The sequence below is a fragment of the Sus scrofa genome, chromosome 14 (assembly GCF_054392235.1).
Source record: "Sus scrofa isolate SSC_HxYL_T2T_F1_AM1 chromosome 14, Sscrofa_HxYL_maternal_Yorkshire_Landrace_v2.0, whole genome shotgun sequence".
Taxonomy (NCBI): Eukaryota; Metazoa; Chordata; class Mammalia; order Artiodactyla; family Suidae; genus Sus; species Sus scrofa.
In genome coordinates this window covers 158,917,109-158,939,965 of record NC_139396.1, presented here as the reverse complement: position 1 = coordinate 158,939,965, position 22,857 = coordinate 158,917,109, and the positions used below count along the sequence as shown (strand labels likewise).

Genomic DNA, 22,857 nt, shown 5'->3' with positions numbered 1-22,857 from the left:
CCTGGGTGCCACGTGAGACTGGGAGGGAACATCCTCAGCATCCATGGAACCTGGGAGACGACTTGGAAGGTGAATCTGGACCACTCAGCTACGGAGACAGGCTGGCTTCATGCAGAACAAGCTGGTTTTAATCATCCTATTTATTGCCTTTTGCATCGTAACACAATACATTCTACCCACGTGCAAAGTGCAGAAATGTATAAAAAGGGAGGGAGGGAGGGGAAGAGAGGAAAATAGGATGGAGAAAAATCCAAATGTATCTCTACGCCATTGAGATCACATAGCTAATACATTGGTGTATATCCTGCCAGTGGTTTTTAAATTCATACTGTCATATAAGTGACAATCACAAAGACAACTGACTAAATTTAACATGATCTTAGAGTGATTTGAAAATGACACCATCATAGTAAACTCAACATTACTTGATTTCAGAGTATTGATACTACACAAATTCTTTCATCACGTAACTGGTGGTTCCAGGAAAATATGCAAGAGACAGAGCATATTCAAATAATGGATAATAATGAAGTTATACATTGCAACACATATGCAAATACGTGTTGCTAATTGTTAATAAGTTTCATCTATAAATTATTTATTAACAGTTACTTCAAGTCACCGCGTTAACTGAAAAGCAATACATTTGCATTTTAAAATGCAGCAGCGCAGATGTTTTATTAATATAGACTGGTTTTCTGCCTAATTAAAAGTATATCATACCTGAAAACTTGTGTACAATGGAAAATTTTGTAAACGAGGTGATAATTAATTACCCTAGAGGTAATCTTATATTTAAATGAGCTCCATTGTTAAAAAAAAAAAAAAAATCTGCCTCAAGTGGGAAACTGCAACTTGTGAATCTGTTTTGTAAAAGGGTATTCAAATGGGGGGTTGTGGAAACAGCCTACCAAACAATTACAATTATGGAGTCATGAACTCCTGCTTTCAGGTCACAAGGAGCAAGGTTTGATTGATGGGTGTGCACACCTGTGGGGGCTTCAAGTGTGTAGTCACCCAACCCCTTCCCAATATATTTGCCGGTTCCTAAGGCTCCTTGGGGTAGGGGACTGAACACACAAAAATAAGAACATCTGTAAAGCAGAGTGGAGTTTTTATCAGTCTCAAGAGATAATGAATAGAGTTTGGGAAATTTCAGGAACCAGGGCTCAGATAACAGAGCAGACTCTCAGTTGAAGTCCCTGGGGAACCAGAGGAAAATCATGTAAAACTGAGGTTTAACAAGGCTACACCCAGCCTTGACTCACTACAGCCTCTGTAGAGGAAGAGTCCAAGACCACACCCTCCACCCAAAAGGGGACACTGCGCATGCATCATCTCCGAAAGGTCACGTCATCTGGGAACAGCTTTACACGTTCACAGTCCTGCGCTCAGACAAAACTACTAATCAAAGCAAAACAAATACCTGTGACCAACAAAGAAGAAAAGACAATAGAAAGAGCCACAGGTGATCAAGATATTGCAGTTAGCAAAAGTAGTTACATCCTGTAACAAGAATGTCAAAAGGACTAAAAGTGTTATACTGTAAAACAGAAAGAAAAAGAAGGAAAACGTAGAAAAATGGAAAACAGAGGGAGAAAACAGAAGATAAGATAAAAAAAATTCTACTACAGCAATGACTCTATCAAAAAAAGAATCGAATGAAAATTCTAAAACACAAACCTAATATTTAAAATTAAGAATTCATGGGAGTTCCTGTCATGTCTCAGTAGCTAATGAATCTGACTAGAAACCATGAGGTTTCAGGTTTGATCCCTGGCCTTGCTCAGTGGGTTGAGAATATGGCATTGCCGTGAGCTGTGGTGTAAGTCAAAGACACGGCTCAAATCTGGTGTTGCTGTGGCTCTGGCGTAGGCTGGCAGATACAGCTCCAATTAGACCCCTAGCCTGGGAACCTCTATATGCCATGGGAGTGGCCCTAGAAAATGCAAAAATACGAAAAGAAAAAAATTAAGAATTCATTATGTGGGGAGTTCCCATCTTAGCTTAACAGTTAGAGAACCCAACTAGCATGTGGGTTCAATCCCTGGCCTTGCTCAGTGGCTTAAGGATCCAGTGTTGCCATGAGCTGTAGTGTAGGTCACAGATGTGGCTGTGGTATAGGCTGGCAGCTGGCAGCTACAGCTCTGACTGGACCCCTAGCCTGGGAACATCCATATGCCACAGGTGTGGCCCTAAAAAAAAAACCAAAAAAAAAAAAAAAAAACCAAAAAAAAAAAAAAAAAAAAAAGAATTCATTATATGGGTTAAATTGGATTAGACAGAGTTGAAGACAGAATCAGTGAAATGGAAGTCAATTAGCAGGAAAATAAGCAGAGGCACAGAAAATACAGGAAAGTGTGTTAGAGATTATGTAGGGCACAATAAAGAAATCTAATATACATGTAATTGAAGTTACAGAAGAAAATGAGAACTACAGTCTGGCAAATGCAACATTAGACTAGAAAATGGCCATGAATTTAGCAAAATGAATAAAGACATCAAATCCAAAATTCAAGAAGCTCTGAAAATCCAATGTAGGATATATAAAAACGAAGCATTCATACACAATCCATAGTGAAACTGCTCATAACCGCAGAAAAAGAGAAACATTAAATGTACCTGGAGAAAAAAACTTTTAAAGACGTCATTACTTTCAAAGATGCAACAATAAGTTGGAAAGCTGACTTCTCACCAGAAATGATGGAAACCAAAAGAGAACAGAATAACATCTGGAAGAAGAAAATGACTTCCAATCTAGAATTCTACATTAAATAAAAATATCCCTTAAAAGCAAAGATGAAATCAATGATTTTCATACAAATAAAGCCTGCCACAGACTTATACTAAAAGCAATTCTACACAAAGATCTTTGGGATGATGGAAAATTATCCTATAGAGTAATAAAACTGAAAGAAAGCTGGATAAACAATGATAAATACAAAACAGATTGAATGGACATACTAACTATACAAAATAATAACAGTCATGTCTTCTGAGGTTTAAAATATATGTAGACTTGAAATGCCTGACAATAATCACACAAAAAAAGAAGAGAAAGTAAATGGAGTTAAAGGGGTCACCTTTCTAACTATATCAAGTATAATCAGGGAAATGGAAAAAAAATATTAATTTGAATTACTCTATAATAAGGCAAACAAGAATTGTGTCATCTGGAGGCTCATCATTAAGACACCAGTCAGAGAATGTTAACTAACATTTAAGAAGAGAAAATAGGATGATAAAGGGAAATTTTGGTTGGAACAAAAGACGGCAAAAAAAGCAGGAAAAGGGAAACATAATACACATAGGTAAAAGAGGAAATTAATAGCAAGTTAGCAGATATAAACCCAATATATTACTTACATTATATGCAAATGAGCTAACTACCGAATTAAAAGAATTTTCAGACTGGATGAAATAAAAATTCAGCTTTATGCTGTATATGAGACATATTTTAATATAAGGACAAAGAAAGGTTGAAAGTAAAAGAATGGGAAATAATATTCCATGAAAATACTAACCAAAAGATAAAGGGAATCTTTTAATATTAAGGAGTAAATCCACCAAAAAAGAGATCACAGTTCTAAACCTGCATGCCTCCAATAACACAGCTTCAGGATCTCTAAGGTATAAGGAATGAGTCTTTCTTAGACCTAAAACTCTATGGAAGAAAATCATGGACTTGGAGAACAGACTTGTGGTTGCCAAGCGGGAGGGGGAGGCAGTAGGATGGACTGGGGATCTGGGGTTGATAGATGCAACCTATTGCCTTTGCAGTGGATAAGCAATGAGATCCTGCTGTATGGCACTGGGAACTATATCTAGTTACTTATAACATGAGCAAAATTGTATACTTGTATGTGTGACTGGGTCACCTTGCTGTACAATAGAAAATTGCCAGAACACTGTAAACCAGCTATAATGGAAAAAATAAAAATCATTATTAAAAAAAAAAAACCTCTATGGAGAATCCCTCGAGAAAAAAAATATAATTATTAGTTTCTCTGCTGCCAGCCACCATATTTCAAACATATCACCAGTTAGTATTTTACAGCAAGCACTCTGAAGCACTTGTGATAAAAGGAAGGTCTCTAGAGTCTCATCTTCTTGGTTTTATCAAATAAACCAAGAGTCCCTTGTCCGGTCCACTTGAGGTGGAAGGAGGAGTGAGAGGAAGGAGCTCGGAGGGGTATCAGAAGATAAACAAACCTCTTTAGCCTGCTTTGCTCTAGTTAAATGTTAGAAGCATTCATTAACAAGGAAGGACTGCATATCTCTCTGTTAGCTACATTCTATCTTGTGACCCAGGAAATGGTAACAGAATGACAGATCGGCAACATCACTTCCATGATCAATGGCTAATTATTCACAAAGCTCACACCGGGTGACAGGCAAACATTTGACAAAGCACCAGAAAGACAGAAGAAGAACACAGCAATAACTAGCTTTCGTGATTGGATTCAGAAGGTCTGGTGCAGGCTGTGTCTGTTTTCTGGCTTTCCAGTTAATGTGATCCGCCCACACGGAAAACAAAGACAAACAAAACCAGCGGAGAAGTGCCCTCGGAGGTCAGGAGTCTTCCCGTGGATTCCCCAAGAACCAAATGCTTTGGACCAGAGTTGCAAAACTGCTGTTCCCATTTGAAAACAAAATGAGCCTTCTAAACAAAACAAAAAGAGTGGATTTGCATAGTGAGAAAAAGAGCACTGTAATGAGACATTTCAAAATCTTCATCCCCAAAGCTTCACCTCTTCCTTCTTTGGAAGAATAATTACCATCAATGATTGTGGAATTTTACAAAGCTACGACATTATAGAAAATCAGAGCACGTGGGTTTGAGAGAAGAAAAGAGACCTTAAAAGTTTATTCCCAGTGCAAAAAGAAAAACACCCCTGTCAATTCCAGCTGTGAGCACAATTGTTTTTCTCCCAAAGTAATAGATGCGTTGCAGGTAAGAAAATGAGAGGGAGAATGTGATTCCCCCCCCACCTCTGAAAAACAACAAGGCATCAGGGCTGCTTAGAACTTGTTAGGAATCCAACATCCCCGACATCTGTGCAGGACAGAGGATGTGGCTTTTTCTTAAGCCGCCGAAACAAAACAGCACCATTATTTCATCTAAATCTAATGCCTGTGATGAGACATCTGAAGACCTACAGAAATGGAACCTGGGCCTGGGGGGTGGGGCAGGGACAAAATGTGACCAAGAGGCTTTAACCCTGTTGTCATCATTTTAAGGTCAGGACATTTTTTCCTGCCATGGATTCTTCTCAGCAATTTCAGACTAAAGATTAATATTTAAGAAATTCTATTGACAGGGAAGGAGTAGGCACAGATATTTTTATACGTCCCAATAAAGGACCACAGATAACAGGGAAACGCAGGGGACACTGGGAGATCTCTGTAAGTAAATACATGGCTCAAAAAAGCCATCAGAACAAGGTAGGCTTGCTTCCCGAATGGAGCCTTGCGAATGGCCTCAGGTCGTTGGGTGGGGATGGGACGAGGCCTGCATTCATAGTCAGACCAAGGGCAAGAGTTTGGGGACCACTTTTCAGCGGATTTGAATACAGGCCTCATGGGGACCCTAAGGAGCAGCTACTGCTCCCAGAAAGGAAGAGGCGGGCTTTTCCAACCCCCACTTCCCTCGATGATAAAACCAGATCCTCAGGGCAGAGCTTCATGCCTGCCCGCCTGCATCTCTCACAAGCGTCCTATCCTAATAAATCTATTTCTCGCCTATCACCTTGTCTCTCACTGAATTCCTTCTGCACGGAGACAGGAAGAACCTGAACCTCGGTGAGTCCAGACACGGGGGAGTGATTCTAATTTAAAACCGTGGGTTCAAGTCCCAATCTGGGTTTAGGTCGGGTTCGAGTCCTGGCACATGGGTTCAGGTCCCAGTCTGTGTTCTGGCTGGGATCAGGCCCTTAGTGCTGTCAGTTTCGCTATCATATCTACACAATGTGGCTACAACTGCTGCATTTCCAGGGGGAACTTATGTCCTTCTCTGCCCTTGAGAATTGAAAAGGTGGAGTTCCCGCTGTGGTGCATGGGTTAAGGATCTGACTGCAATGGCCCCGGGTGCAGATCTGCTCCCCAGTCAGACGCAGTGGGTTAAAGGATCTGGTGTAGGTCACAGCTGCAGCTCAGATTTGATGCCTGGCCTAGGAACTTCCATATGCTGCAAGAAAAAGAATTGGAAAGGTGGCCAAGAGACACATTTAAGAAACATTCAGAGAAAAAGCTAATGCCTTCCTTCTGGCAACTGCTGCGACCTGTCTTCTGCCCTTTTTGCACTTGTTGTCTTGGATGGTCTGGTTTTTCCTTTTGTTTTTGTTCTGCTTTTTAGGGCCACACCCATGGCATATGGAAGTTACCAGGCTAGGGGTCAAATCGAGATGCACCTGTGACCTGTACCACAGCTCATGGCAACGCTGGATCCCCGACCCACTGAGCAAGGCCTGGAATCGGATCCCCATGGATATTAGTTGGGTTTGTTTCCACTGCACCGCAGAGGGACATGCGTGGACAGTCCGCTCTCAACAAACAGGTTCTCCCAGCAAAGAGACTCAGGGCTCAGACCTGGCTCCTCCCACTCCAGGACAAAGGCTGGCGCCGGGGTTACCATGCTGCCAAACCCCAGACTAAGGCACAGCTAAGGATGCCAAACAGAATACATTTCCTGAGTCACAGCCAAGGGTCTGCTGAGTAGTTCACTCCATTTCTGGGTAACACAGTCTGACTGAATCCCAGCTGTGGATCCCTTAGAGCTCCAGTGACTTCAAGTCAAAGACACACTGGAGACAGGGGATCGATCCCCAAGGCCAGGGGTGGAGAAAGGCTGAAAGGGGCCTGATGAAATGGGGTTTACTAACCCGGAATAAATACGGGACGCGCTTAGCGGCCCGGTAACAGAAATTCTTGCTTAGAAGTATGAGAAAGAGAATGTTCATTGCCCATCCAAAACACACTGCCCCTTTACTGCTTTACCAAAAGAAATCTGATTTTGTTGAAAGCACCAGGAACCCCTTTGCAACCTCCCTGCAACTAGGGTGGTCAGGGGACATCGTTCTGGCCAGTGAGACGGAAGCACATGACATCTTGCAGGCAGTGGGGCAGCTCTTTAAAAGGAGAGTTATTGGAAGAGCTGTTTGCCCCTCACTTTCCCTTCTCTGCTGCCTGAAATGCAGGCCTGACGACAGGAGGGGCAGGAGCCACTTTGGAGCCATGAGAGAGAGACAGACCCTCAGGATGGTGGGGCAGGAGGATAAAAGGAGACGAGGGCCTGGGATAAGCAAGCAGAGACCAGGGGCACAAGCTCGGGACTCTCTGGGCTCCACATAGTGTGGGGAAAAAAGTGAACCTCAGCTGGCTCAGCCCCGTTAAGCTGGGTTTTTCTGTAACACGGAGCCCATCAGATTCCTAATATCTTAAGATCAATAAACTCAGTAACATTTATGGACCGTGATTCCGAGAGCTCATGCCATTTCTGTTCTGAGGTTGCAAGAGATTCAGGAGGGTCAGAGAGAAATAATTCAGATACTGGGGTCCCCTTGGGTGACCCCCAATCTTTTCTAAGCAGCATTACTTTGTAACAGATTATCGAATTTACAACAACAGCAGGAACACACGGTCCACCAATGCCCACTTCTCTGCATGATTACTCTCTGAAAAGGAACACCAGCCGTGTGTCTGGAAGGGAGACGGGCAGCAGCAAAGCCCAGGCCCAGTGTCATGCTGGTCACAAACTGTACAAGGTTGAAATGTTCTCAAGCACAGGACACAATCTGTGTCACCGGGGCTGTTCTTTCAAGTTCATCCTCTCACTTTAGTGGGGGATTCTGTTTCAGAGTAATCAAAGATTGAAAATTAGTGGGGAGAGGTACCATCGTGGCTCAGCGGGAACAAGCCCAACTTGTACCCATGAGGACACAGGTTCAATCCCTGGCCTCGATCAGTGGGTTACAGATCCGGTGTTGCTGTGAGCTGTGGTGTAGGTCACAGACAAGGCTCAGATTTGGTGTTGCTGCGGCTGTGGTGTAGACCAGCAGCTGCAAGTCTGATGTGACCCCTAGCCTGGGAACTTCTATGTGCCATAGGCCCTAAAAAGACCAAACGAAATTAAAATAAAAAAATAAAAGTAGTGGGGGGAAATAGAAAAGCAATATAGGGGGTGCCAAGAAGTTCATTTTTATAGAATTAGTTTTATTTTATTATTATTTTTTTAACGGTCGCACCCATGGGACATGGAAATTCCCAGGCCAGGGACTGAATCGGAGCTGAAGCTGTGAGCTACACCAGACTGCAGCAAGGCCAGATCCTTCAACCCGCTGCACTGGGGCGAGGATCGAACCTGTGACTCACCGAGACCTGAGCCACTGCAGTGGGATTCTTAACCACCACACCACGGAGGGAATTAATAGAATTAATTTTATTGAAAAATAAGATAAAGTGCACAAAAACCAAATCTGGTTTTCTGGGTCATCTTTCACACCTTGACAGTGAGAAAACCATCAACAGCACTGGCCCTGAAAACAGGAAAAGCTTCAACCCCATCAAGATTCCCATCTATCCAGGAGCTCCCCGGTGGCCTCAGCACCCGTTAAGGGACTCGGCACTGTCATCCCTGTGACTTGGGTCACGGCTCCGGCTCAGGTTCCATAACGGGAACTCCCCCCACCCACTTTAAGTTCAAAGGACGGTTCATAAATTCATCCAGAGCGTCTGAGAAACCCGTGACCAAGATAAAACCCTGAGTGTCCACTCGTTGGGCAGCTTTGCATGTGGGAAGCTCTAGAAACAACACGCTCTTCTAGTTGAAAGAAAGAGTGAGGACGCCCCAAGCTAACTTAACTGGGTTCTGGCTTATTGTGGTTGCTGCTCATTTGTTTTATTTGGGTTTGCTCTCGGAGGCCTTTCTTCTCTATAAGCCATATTGAAAAGAACGTCAGAAGCCTTGGTCTTGGCTCCGCACTGCCTCTGAAGAACTGTGAACAAGCAGTTCCCGTTGTGGCTCAGTGATTAATGAACCCGGCTAATATCCATGAGGATGCAGGTTCGATCCCTGGCCTCGCTCAGTGGGTTAAGGATCCAGTGTTGCCGTGAGCTGTGGTGTAGGTTGCAGACAAGGCTCCAGATCCTGCGTTGCTGTGGCTATGGTGTAGGCTGGCAGCTGTGGCTCCAATTGGACCCCTAGCCTGGGAACCTCCACATACAGCAGGTGCGGCCCTAAGAAGACAAAAAAAAAAAAGAATGGTGAACAGGTTCAGGGGACCATGTTTAACTCCTAGGCACACCTTTCACACTCGGGGGCAGGGCTGTCGACTCAAACCTGGTGTCTGTGTTTCACTGCAGGGGGCTGTGCGACGTTGAGCCTGGGCCACCCCAGCCCGGGACTGCTCCCTGGTCCCACTGCGTCAAGCTCGGAAGCAAGGGGAACGGAGAAGGCAAAAGGCAGGAGGGCAAGGCGGGCTACGTGTGCCCGCAGGGCCAGCACGCGGATACCTACTGATTGAACAGGACCCGGGAGCGCACAATGAACTTGAAGATGTACTCCAGGGCCTTCACGGCTTTGTACAGCTGGTCGCTGATGCCCGGCTTCTCCGCGTTGTCCACATAGCTCCTTAGCACTTTGGTCAGCTTCCTGGGCACGATGGAAAACCCAAATGAGCACGTTCAGAAAACCACAGTGTCTAACGTCTTACCTGGGACAGAAACGCCCAGTTATCCTTAGGCTGGTTCACGCTTATCAGTATACGCGTGTTCGTGAAATGTATTCTCAACAGACTGAAAGTGACCCATAAAATAACCCTCGGAGGAGTGAGAGCTGAGCATGTAACAAGCCCTTATTAAATGTTAGATGCTCTTCTAGGCGTTTAAAGGCATTGTGTCATTTACTCTTCAGAGCAACATCATAAAGGCCAGTGTCGGGTTTTATCCCTCACTGACAGATGGAGAAGCCCAGGATTGGGTAGGGGAACGAGCTTTCCCCAAGGCTACCTAACAAAATTGAAGGGATTTTCTTTATAGCTAAATGTACTTTTTAAACGCTCATTGTTTTTCCATTGGGCATGTATTATTATTTTCAAATGACAGAGGCAGTATGGTGGTAATCCATTTTTAATTCTGCCCGAACTTGCACAATTTCTACCACTCCTGGCCCATCAACTAATAATCATTGTTCATTAGTCACACACTGATGACCCTTCAAACGGTGCCTTCTCAATCATAAAAGCACGATTCCATTAACTTGGATGTACTTTCAGCTGTGAGTGTACTGGGCCAGCACTGGAACTTTCAAAACATGAGCAGCCTGTGTAAATCCTGTATGACAACGACCAGCAAGGTTACCCCCTGAACCAAACTGCTCCACTCCCCAACTTCCTATGTCAGCAACGAAAATTCCCTGTGGCTTATAAATATTTATCACCATCATAAAAATAACCTGCTAGATGGACCTAAAGATTATCATACCAAGTGAAGAAAGCTAGAGACAAATAGCACGGATCGCTTATATGTGAAATCTAAAAACACGATACAGACAAACTCATTTACAAAACAGACATAGACCCACATATGCAGACAACACACTTAGGCGTAACAAAGGGAGGGGAAGGTGAATCCGAAGTTTGGGATTAAGATATACACACTCCTGGACAGAAATACCCAACGAGGACCTACTGTAGAGCCCAGGGGATGACAGCAATGTTTTAGAAGAGCCTATAGGGGGAACGAATCTGAAAATGTAGATCTATACGCAGGTGTAAGTGAATCACGGTGCTGTACACCCGAAAAGGACGCAACATGGTAAATCAACTTTACTTCAATTAAAAAAATAAGAAGAACCCACTAGGGTACTGGCGGTGGTTCCGGTTAAGCTGTGAGCCAGCCTGCACCTGCTTGTGACTCAAGATGGTTACAAGACGCTCGTCAAAGCAACGGCAACGTGGCTGTGGTTGACCCTGAAACAGTCCTTCGCGTAACTCTTTGACGGATAAAGCACAACAAGAAGGCTTTGGGGGGCTGAGGGGATGTGAATTCGTTTCTTTTCTTCTGAACTTTTCAGGGCTGCACCCGTGCATATGGAGGTTTCCAGGCTAGGGGTCAAAATGGAGATACAGCTGCCAACCTACACCGCAGCCACTGCAACACAGGATCCTTAACCCAGGGAGAGGCCAGGGATTGAACCCACATCCTCATGGACACTAGGTCGGGTTCTCAACTGAGGCACAACAGGAGCTCCATGAAAGTCCTTTCTAGCACAGACCAGGCTTCAGAAGTAAAGAGACTCTCAGGGGAGCACCCCGCCACTTCCCACAGGCTGCGATGCTGGCCGAGGCGGGGCACAGTGTCACCCCAGATACGTGTCTTGTGATGACTCTCAAGTCGCGACAGAACCTCTCCAGTCCTGGCATAAAAGCGGCTTCACTGGGTTTAACTTATTTTCCCAAACTGATGGGGCCACACATCTTTTCCTCTTAAACCAAGTGACATTCCAAGGAATAGACAGACACTCCATAGAAATATATTCGGGAAATTCTTGTAACAGATTCTTTAGAATAAGAAAAAGGAACGATACGCAAAGAGAATTAGAACCAGAAAGTACATGTGGAAGTCAAAAGACCTGAACCCTTGTGAGCCAGGCCAGCTGTCACTGCAGCAAGACCCCAGGCCTTGGCACTGAGTGAGTGGGGCAGGGCCCACGGGTCTCGGTCCAGCGAGGCAGGCCAGATCCAGCTCTGAGAAGGGCCACGCTGTGGACAGAAGGAGGCTGTCCTGCTGGTTTTCTGGAAGAACTGTCCCCGAAGCTGATGCCTGCCATCCTTCCTGCATGGACCAGCACCGGTCCCTCTGATCCGTGAACTACCCACGCGGGGAAGCACCCGCCCTGAGAGCCAGAGGGCTGAGAAGTACCGGCCATCACCTGCGGTCGTCTGTCACACCGCCTCTCGGACTTCTTTGTGAAGGAAAACTACAGGTCGCAACATGTGTCAAAGGCAAGAGGTAAAGAAACGACCTGGGGGAGTCTAACCTGAGCCCCTGCCAGCCAAGGCTTCCAGGAGGGGGGAGGGGGGGTGGGGGCCTCGCTGTGGCAACACTTGCTACCAGAATGTGCCCTGGGCCAGAGAAAGCACTTCCTTAGCTCAGAAACCACGTCCTGAGATTGGGTTCAAACTGTGGGAATCCCAGTTATCTCCTTTGGTATTTCAAAGCGAAAATCCTCAGATTCGAAGTGAAGATGCACTTGGGGTGGCTGGTTTCTCAAACCATGACAAGAATACTTATTTCCCGAAACTAAAATGTCCTCTGCAGCCGATGACAGAGACGGAAGGAGAGGGTTCTGATTCTCAGCTCAGTCCCATCGTAACTTAACAATAAAACGGCAGCTCTTCGTGTGCCCTTGTATGGTTATTGGTGGTTGTTTTGGCCACACTCACAGCACGCAGAAGTTCCCGGGCCAGGGATCGAACCCTCGCCACAGCAGTGACCTGAGCCGCTGCAGTGACAGTACCAGAACCTTTGACCACAAGGCCACCAGGGAACTCCCTAAAATGCTAGTTTTTGTGTCTCCCATTGAGCAACTTGCCAGAAGCTGCCTGATGTTGGTTTTCTTCCAAGTTTTGAGAATAAGGGTGGCATTCTTTCCCCGACGGCACAGGAAGAAAGATGCCAACAGGAAGATGTGCAAAGCACACAGAGACCTTATTCGCAGCTCTGACTTCCTGAAATAAAACCACGAAATCTAATCTGAGAAAAGCTGTCCGGCCACGTTTCAATAAAGGAGAGTGGTCAAAGCAACACACCCAGAGCAACACAGAGACCACGTCCATAAACCCTGCTCGGGCTCCGTTCTGGGGGCTGTTCCAGTTGCTCCAGCGAGATGGTGCCACCTGATTAGCCCTCCTCCCGGTCTGTAAGCAACTGTCCAGAGCACAGAGGAGCTGGGCCTCCCCACGGATAGAACACAATGTTTTCAACAAGCATTCATCAGCAAGCCAGCACCAGCTTGTGGCAGCTTGTCCTGTGTGCGCGAGGACAGTGCAGCTGCCCGCTCGCACGGGGCTCCCCCCGCCGCCTGGCAGGAATCATGACTCAAGCAGACCTGAGAGAAGCAGCGATAGGACGGTGGACTGGAGGTCCCACAGCCAAGGACAATGGGTTTGGACCTAAGTCTGGTCCAGACCCTGACAGGAGCTCCGACTCACTGTCCTGGCTCTAAGGAGAACTCTTGGAAGGTTCTTGAAGAAATGACAGCATTCTTTCTCACTGCCACTCCCACGATAAAAAGTCTGAGTAAACGCCAATCAATCCCATTGTGACAGAATGAGGAACTCACCCTAATAGTTCTGGTAATAATGACACCTAACTAGTGCTTCGCTTTTTGAGTGCCAGGGACTACTCCAAACACCTGACATGTAATAACTCATTAAAATTCTCAAGAACCCCCTACCATCATGCGGTTTTAGAGATGAGAAGGCTGACGCTCGGAGACGTTAGGCAACGTAAACTTGCATGTGACAGAGAGTGGTGACCCAGGCCCAGGCAGCCAGGCCCCAGGGCTGTGGCATCAACACCAGGCTCCACACATTCCCCTCCGTGTCCCACAAGACCCACTGGCACTTGTACGGGGACGTGGGGACAGGTGGAGTGCAGCTGGGTCTGCAGTAAGAATCCAAGTTAGAGCCATAGCTCCTGGAAGCAAAGGAAAGGCACTCTTTAAAGGTGCCTTTAAATAAGAGGGGGGTCTGTCGTGGCTCAGCGGAAACAAATGACTAGCATCCATGAGGACGCAGGTTCGATTCCTGACCTGGTCCAGACCCAGACAGGGGTCTCATCAGTAGGTGAAAGATCTGGCATTGCTGTGAGCTATGGTGTCATCAACAGAAATACAAGTAATTCCTGATGTGATACAGGGACTTCGCAATGAAAGAGGACACAGTTTTATTAACTGGGTGTCGCAAACTCGGCTCGGACCTGGCGCTGCTGTGGCTGTGGTGTAGGCCGGCAGCTATAGGTCCGATTCGACCCCGAGCCTGGGAACCTCCATATGCCTTGGGTGCAGCCCTAAAAAAAAAAAAAAAAAAAAAAAAAAAAAAAAAAAAAAAAGACAAATAAAATAAAATAAAAAATGCATATAGAAATATAAGGGGGGAGTTCCCGTCGTGGTGCAGTGGTTAACGAATCCGACTAGGAACCATGACGTTGCAGGTTCGGTCCCTGCCCTTGCTCAGTGGGTTAATGATCCAGCGTTGCCGTGAGCTGTGGTGTAGGTTGCAGACGCGGCTCAGATCCCGCGTTGCTGTGGCTCTGGCGTAGGCCGGTGGCTGTGGCTCCGATTCGACCCCTAGCCTGGGAACCTCCATATGCCGCGGGAGCGGCCCAAGAAATAGCAAAAAGACCAAAAAAAAAAGAAATACAAGGGGCCAAGCAAAGTCAAAAATAAAGCAAAACAAAACAAAACAGGGCAGTAAGATACATCAAACAGGACACCACCAAATTTTATTCACACTGAATCACCAATCATCTCAAAACAGGACCGTATGCATATATTCCTTCATGGGACACGCTTGAGGAAGCTGTGGAACAACGGGCCTCTGCATCTATACGTCGGTTTCATCACAAAGAAACTGAACATTTGCAAAGACAGAGACATGGAGGAAAACAAGAGGGTGCCCCAGAATCCTCTCATTTATCACCCATCTCCGTCAGCCGAAATGTTAAGACGGAAGCAGTAATCACAACTATCCCAGTAAATTCACAGATTGGGGAAGGGAAGTATGGAATCATAGGCAAAAGTGGAAAAGACTGACAATAATACAGCAAAAGAAGAACGGCTTTGAAAACAACAAAAAAGAACTTACGTGTAGGCTAGGGTTGCGCTGAAGTGCTTCTTAATGTAGGTTTCCAAAACCGGGTTAAAATGCTGAAATTTTCTATCAGCGATTAGTCCAATGATAAATACCTGTTAAATTAACATGTTCGTGAGCACAGGAAATGCAAACCATGTTTGAATCTTCATGTGAATCACTTGCACCCCTGCGTTCACAGGGAGCGCTAACATTTTCAGACAGAAGTTGGTCGGCCACTTTACCTCGTCTTCCCCGAGAAATGACATTTGCCCAATGACAGTGTTGCACTGAAAGAAACCTCTCCAGCTCTCGATGCAGCGGCTCTGCTTGGGTTTACAACTGAACACGCTGTCGAGGTTCCTGTGAGGGATCCCGCCCCCACCTGCCAAGGCTGCAGCATGAAAGGACACCTGAATGTCCGCGGGATGCAAAGTCAAAGCCTCTCACCAGAGCATCAAACACCAGGGTATCAAAGGTCTCGCTCTCCGAGTTTTCCATCATGATGTTGAAGAGCGCATCCAAGGTGTCCTGCAGGAACTAGAGAGACAGGAAAGGTCAGCAGACAAAGTGAACGCCCCCACCACCCCCCAGCCCAGACCTATCCTTTTCAGAAATAGACACCCACCTTTCCCAAAGGGCATCGACCAAGCTATGAATGTGGGGGATTTTTCCCAGGCATTCGAGGCGTGAGAAAAAAATCTGAGATGAGTGAATTTAGAAGAAAAACATGCTGGAGCTCCGCCAGTAGCGCAATGGGATCAGCGGCATCTTGGGAGCAACGAGACGCAGGTTCGACCCCTGGCCCAGCATAGTGGGTTAAGGATCTGGCGTTGCCGCACCTGAAGCTTAGGTTGCAGCTACAGCCCAGATCTGATCCCTCGCCCGGGAACTCCATATGCCACAGGGCAGCCCCCCGACCCCCCCAAAAAAAGAGAAGCAGAAAGACATGCCACTCGGAGTCAAGCAGACAATAGTGCCCACAGCCCCTCCCCATGGCACCTCTCCCACCATCCCTTGGTGTTCAGTCTAGGGACACAGGGCTCAACAGCAACTCTGCGAAGACTGGATCTGGCTCGTTCCATACACTCAGTGTAGGGCCTGAGCTAACAAGTGAGCTGAAGTTGCACAGGGAGAAATTCTAATATGACAAAGGACCTTCTACAGGCGCAGGTGCCCAGGGACAGAAGAGATACATGTTTCTGAAACCGGGGTGTAGAGCAGAGAGCCAGGAAGTACTTAGTTTATTCAGCAATAATTTAGAAATTATTTTTATAGCCTACTGTAATTCACCAAATAATTATTATAGCTTAGAATGACAAAACATCAGGAATTTTGTTTAGAAAAGAAAAAAATCTGGAGACTTCAAAGTTGTGCCACACTAGCAACTGGCTTGGAACTCTAGCTCTTCCTCCCTTGAAAGAACTATAAAGAGACCACACTGGGAGTAATGAGTCCCTGTTGGAGGGGGAGTTGAAGAACAGGAGAATGCCATTCAGTACGGACAGGTGGCTCTGAAAGGGACTGAAGACAGATGCTCCATCATTAGTCACTAGAGATGTGCACGTCGAGATCTCAGTGAGACATCCATTGGTCCCCCTACACTCTGGTGGCGCTCATGAACAAATGGGCAACAGGGAGTTCCCATTGTGGCTCAGCAGGTTTCCATCAGGATGCAGATTCGATGCGTGGCCTCGCTCAGTAGGTCAGGGATCCGGAGTTGCCACAAGCATCAGCACAGATCACAGACATGGCTTGGATCTGGCCTGGCTGTGGCTGTGGCGCAGGCATCAGCTGCAGCTCCGATTCGATCCCTAGCCTGGGAACTCCCCAATGCCGCAGGTGCGGCCCTAAAAAGAAAACCCAATGAAAGATGGGACAACTGTGATGTGTGAGAAAAGATGGAGAGAAACGGGGGCCCTACCACAGGCTGGAAAAAGCATCACCTGAGACAGTGGCTTTGGAAAACAGAACAAGTCCTCCAAGGGCTGAATGAACGGATTTACCATGTGGCTCAATAATTTCATTCCTGGGAAAACATATGTCCACCTGAAAACCTGTACACACATATTCATGGCAGCTTCATCCATCAGTGTCAACATGTGGAAACAGCCCAAATGTCCATCAGCTGATGAATGGAAAAACAAACTGTGGCATATCCACCTGGTGGAATATCGATTAATCAGCCATGGAAAGGGATGAAGTTCTGATACACGCCCCCACGGGCCTTAAAAGCATTCTACGAAAAGAGCCAGTCGCCAAAGGTCATATGCTGTCTGAATTAATTCATATACAATATCCAGAAGCGTCAACTCCACAGAGACAGCCAGTTGCAGCAACAGGGGGCACGGACGGCCAGCAGGTGTGGGGTTTCTGTTTCCGGTGATGCAAACGCTCAGGTATGAGACAGTGTGGACAGGTGTGCCCTGCGCACGCCGCCAGCTGCTGAACTGTGCAGATGACAAGGGTGGTTTCTGGAAGGTGGATGGTCTCGATCCAGTGGTTACGAAGAACAAAAGGAGTAAGGGAGTCAGCCCCGCTGCCGGGACGAAGGGCTGGCTGAGGAAGTCTCTGGACCAGATCTTCCCAGGCCTGAGCCCAAGATCCTTAATGTTCCCGGAGGATCTCAAGGGATTCCAGCCTCGGCTGGGACACCAAACACAGGGACCTGCTCCCCAGCCTGAGCCGCGGACCCTGGCAACTGCCCCCGTCCAGTACCTCCCAGCCCCCCTTCCACGGAGACAACATGGTCTGAGACCCGTCAGGTATAGAATCCTCATTCTGCTGCACTGTGTCACCCACCGCCTGGTCTGTGCCAGAAAGCGTCACACGTAAGCGGCAGGAGAATGAAACCGGCCAGACCAGGAGGCTCTCTGGCCTGGCCATCAAGGCCTCCATCACCTGCCGACCGATTTAGGCCTGCACCACCTCGAGACTTGCATAGCCCTTCGCCTCACGCTCAGATTAGAAAAGCCTGCAAAGGTCCAGACTCAACACCATCTGCTAAGAGCCCAGTGTTCCTGCCAGCAGGCTGGTGCCTCGCCCTGGTATGTCACCGTGCATGCAAAAAGGTCCACCCGCTCCACCGAGACAGGCGACAAAGAAACAGGATAGCAGAGAGCAGAGGCTTCTGTGTCTGGCCACAGAGCCACAGCCAGGTCCAGAAGGTGGTCCCTTGGGGTCGCAGGAAACTCGCCCTCTCCCTAAGACTATACACCGAAGTCACCTTCTTCCCTTCCCACCAAAAGGGGAAACTAGAGTTTTTACTACATGAGCCAGTACGTCTCTTGGTCATCCAGCAACGTCATCTTTCCACTTCAAGTTCTAAAGATACAGAAGGGAGGCCTTAAAAAAATGGAATAGAGGAGTTCCCATCGTGGTGCAGCGGAAACAATCTGACTGTGAACCATGAGGTTGTGGGTTTGAGCCCTGGCCTTGCTCAGTAGGTTAAGCATCCGGCGTTGCCGTGAGCTGTGGTGTAGATTGCAGACGTGGCTCGGATCCCGCGTTGCTGTGGCTCTGGCGTAGGCCGGGGGGCTACAGCTCCGATTCGACCCCTAGCCTGGGAACCTCCTTAGGCCGCGGGTGTGGCCCTAAAAAGACACACACAGAGACATACAAAAAAATGCAATAGAACCCCACAGTCTATCAGTGTCCTTTGGTAGGATGAAAGAGGCCCACGCAGGGGCCCCCTCTGCCCCTGGCTCCCATTAACAGCCCTGGGGCCGCAGACGAGTCCGTTTCCTGCTCTGGGCCTGCAGGGTGTTGGGGACTGGTGATGGGAAGGGATAAATGGAAAGGCCATCCAGGCCCGAGGACACCAGGGAACAGAGGAAGAAGCACAGTGACAACCACGTGCGGGGACACCCAACAGGATCTGCTAACAGGTTAGACAGGGGACGGGGGGAACCAGAGCCGAGGGTTCTGGATTCCCCACCCCCACCCAGCCCTGCCCTGGGGTCAGGGTGACGGTAGTTCAATAGAAAGACACGGAATCCCTGGTGTGATGCAGGGACTTCGCAGTGAAAGAGGACACCGTTTTATTCACGGGGTGTCTTTTAAAGGGATGTTAACTTATGGACCGAGGTTTCATCAGAATGAGCGAATTCACAGAGCCAGGGACGTTTAAAATGCCATTAACACTGCCCAAGCCAGGAGAAGAAGAAGAAGATGGGCCGGGGGAAGATGATTAAAATGCAAAGATTAGGCAGGATATGGGAAGGGCCGTGCAAGGCCTTTAGGAAAGCGGTGCCACCACATTAATTTACACTGAGGTCAACCACATTGCTGTTAATTAAGACCCTTTTTAAGTAATTAATTTTTACCGAAGAGATAAGGTTGGCTCCCTCTGCAAGCGCCTCTCACTGAGGCGGTACACGGATTGGGCTGTGGGGACCTTGCTCACAGCACCAGGCGCGGGGAACCGGGTGGCTGCATGCCAGCCAAGGTGGAGCCCGGAGGACACAGAAATGCATTTCCTGACGGACAAGGATTAGTGCCTGAGCAGAAAGAGAGCCTCGGACTGAAGAAAAGATTGGAACCTTGGAGTTCCCACTGCGGCTCAGTGGGTTAAGAACCCGACTAGTGTCCGTGAGGATGCGAGTTCAATTCCCGGCCTTGCTCACTGGGTTAAGGATGCAGCATTGGTTTTTTTGTTTGTTTGTTTTGATTTTTGGCTTGTTGCCTGTGCTAGGGCCGTTCCCGCGGCGTATGGAGGTTCCCAGGCTAGGGGTCCAATCAGAGCTGTAGCCGCCGGCCTACGCCAGAGCCACAGCAATGCCAGATCCGAGCCACGTCTGCAACCTACACCACAGCTCACGGCAACGCCACATCTTTAACCCACTAAGCAAGGCCAGGGATTGAACCCACAACCTCATGGTTCCTAGTCGGATTCGTTAACCACTGAGCCACAACGGGAACTCCAAGGATGCAGCACTGTTGCAACCTGCAGTGTAGGTTGAAGATGCAGCTTGGATCTGGTGTTGCCGTGGCGGTGGTGTAGGCTGGCAGCTGCAGCTCTGATTCAACACCTAGCCTGGGAACCTCCATATGCTGCAATTACCAAAGGAGGAATTCATTCAGTGGGACCTCCGATCCCACTTATCAGACTGTCCTATCAGAGATGAAGATCAAGAGGACACTCCAGTTTGTTCCAGAACCTGCTCTGTGTGAGGCTAAGAAATAAGCCCAAGATCCCACGGCAGGAGAATAGCTGAGACACGACTGAGTGCCGTGATGGTTCCGACACACCACGGAGCCCCCGCATCGAGGACAGGGGTTCCAGGTGGGTGGAGAGCCAGGGTTAACGATTACAGAGAGGGCGATGACAATGACAGTGATAAATCCGGATACCCCTGCAGTGGCTCCCGGGGACCAGCCGCAGGACCTCATTCACCCTCCAGAACAGCGCTCTGAAGGAGGCGATGTGGTTATTGTGACTTTACAGCAGGGGAGAGCCAGCTGAAAGAGGCCTTTAACCTTTGTCGGCCCCACAGAGGGACCCGCCACAAGAGGAAGCACAACTCAAGACGTGCTTGCTCCCCATTTCACAGCGGAGCCACCCTCCCTCCCGAGCCAGAGCCCAAGAAGGACCCTGTCCGCTTACAGGCACATGGCAACATCCCAAAGACACTGTGTGTTAAAGGGATTGTAACCAGAATCCCCGCCGGCAGCCCGCATGTTACTGCACTTGGCGGATACTGAGGTCTTTGCAAACCCAAGGTTGCCGGCAGCCCTGCGCCCAGCACAGCTATTGGCGTCATTGTACCAGCAAGGCATTTGCCCACTTCCTGTCTCTGTGTCCACATTTGATAATTCATGCAATATTTCAAACTTCTTCATTTTATATTTATGACGGAGATCTGTGACCAGCGACCTTTGCTGTGACTACTGAGAAAAGAGTATTACTTGCTGAAAGCCCAGATGATGGCGGGCGTTTTTGAGCAATAAAGTAGTTTTTAATTAAGATACATACCCTTTTCAATTTGGGGGGGGTTTGTTTTTATGGGCATATAGTTTACAATGCTGTGTGAGTTGCAGGTGCACAGCAAAGTTCACCATTATACACAGACACATGTCTATTCTTTTTCAGATTCTTTTCCCTTATAGGTTATTACAAGCTACCGCTACCAGCCTGCACCACGGCCACAGCGATGCAAGATCCAAGCGGAGTCTGCGACCTACACTACAGATCAAAGCAACACCAGATCCTTAACCCAGTAGCAGGGCTAGGGATTGAACCCGCATCCTCATGGATACTAGTTGGCTTCGTTTCCACTGAGCCACAACAGGAACTCCCCCTAAACAGAAGTGGTTTTTTTTTTTTTTTGCTTTTTAGGGCCACACCCACAGCAAACGGAAACTCCCAGGCTAGGGGTCGAATTGGAGCTGTAGCTGCCGGCCAACGCCACAGCCGCAGCAATGCAGCATCCGAGCCAAGTCTATGACCCACACCACAGCTCCCACCAGCAGGGCCAGGGATCGAACCTGCATCCTCATGGATACTGGTCCGCTTCATTACCTCTGAGCCCCAAAGGGAACTCCCTGTAAACAGTAGATTCTTGATGGCTACCCTTTTACACTGCACATTTCTTGGACCTGACGCTACCACACCCTTGACAGACTGCAGTGTAGATGAAACTCGTATATGCACCAGGGAACCACATAATCCACATGCCTCACTCTGCGTCGGGGGTCTGGAACCAGACCCGCAACATCTCGGAGGGGCGTGGGTACCATCTCGGGAGGCTTGGTCTACAGCTGTTCACACACGTTAAGGACGACAAAAGAGCCAGAACCCTGTGGGGGCCGCGTTACCTTCACCACTTCGCCCCCGTCGACTTTCATCAACTGCCTCAAGTTCTGCTGCAGCAGGTTCGTGTTGGATCGCCACTTGAGCAGCCCCAGCAGGTCCACTGGAAACAGGAGGCGAAAATCAGTTCCTCGCAGCAAAGACCGTCTCCCGCCACATAATTTTTGGAACAGCAAAATCAACCCTCTTTGGAAACTTGGCCAGATAAATATTTTGATCCTTGAGCGACATTGTGACTGCCCGGGGTGGCTCAATTCATTATTTCCAGCTCCACTGACCAGGGAGTGATTCCCACAAAGAAGCTTCAAAAGGCATTTGGGAGCCTCCAAAAGAAGGCCTGGACCTTCCAATCTGCAAGAAGGCAGACCAGAGCAGCAGCAGGCCTGAGAGGCTGCTCTGGAAGCTTCTCCCAAGTGTTTTTTTTCCTGAGAATAAGATTCTTTGAAGGGGTCGGGGGTGTGGTCACATCTGCAGTGTACAGAAGGTTGCCAGGCGAGGGGTCAAATTGGAGCTGCAGCTGCCGACTACACCACAGCCACAGCAACGGCAGATCCAAGCCTGGTCTGCGACCTGTGCCACAGCTTGCGGCAATGCCAGATCCTTAACCCACTGAGCGAGGCTAGAGATGGAACCTGCAGACTCACAGATACTAGTTGGGGGTCTTAGCCCACTGAGCCACAAGGGGAACTCCAAGACTCTTTTTTTTTTTTTTTTTTTAAGGATCAAATAACATAAAACAAAAAACACAAATTCAAGTATTGAGAATGCAAGATAGCAGTCCCCAAAGGGGACAGGAGCCCTGGCCCCAAAAGACCCCACTGCTGCACTGGGCTTGCCACCTTCGCCTAGGCCTGGGGCTTCCGTGACTTTCTTATGTTTGTTTGCTCCTAGGAAAATCACAAGTCGAATGTATTGGTTTTGCAGACTAAATGTGGAAAGAGGATGTTGAGAAATGACTTTGTTTTCAAGGCATGAAGACAGAATCCAAAACATCTCTAGGAAAGGACGTGGGCCTACACGCTTTTCACTTGAAATCATACTAATATGAAATCATATTAATATCCCATTATGTGAAAAAACACAATTACAAAGCATCTAATTTACGGCTTATGTTCATAGGGAATGAACTTCTGCTACAGAAACTGTCTGCCTAAGAAAAGCCCTAGTTCATAAGAAAAGAAAAAGAAAATTTTG

At 47.7% G+C, this 22,857-nt stretch overlaps 1 protein-coding gene across 14 annotated transcripts in view; it reads right to left on the bottom strand.

Annotated features, from left to right (window-relative positions):
- The window catches only part of DOCK1 (dedicator of cytokinesis 1), a 539,709-nt gene that overhangs the window by 403,487 nt on the left and 113,365 nt on the right, over positions 1-22,857 (bottom strand). For all 14 annotated transcript variants that reach the window (XR_014827178.1, XR_014827177.1, XR_014827179.1 and 11 more), the window contains exons 19-22: positions 21,669-21,766; positions 15,303-15,392; positions 14,868-14,968; positions 9,515-9,649 (exon numbers count right to left, since the gene is read on the bottom strand). Coding sequence is in view for 6 of the 14 variants with exons in the window: in XM_084995915.1 (XP_084852041.1) it covers positions 9,515-9,649; positions 14,868-14,968; positions 15,303-15,392; positions 21,669-21,766 (424 nt within the window). In the remaining 8 variants the exon portion in view is untranslated. The remainder of the gene's footprint in view (positions 1-9,514; positions 9,650-14,867; positions 14,969-15,302; positions 15,393-21,668; positions 21,767-22,857) is intronic.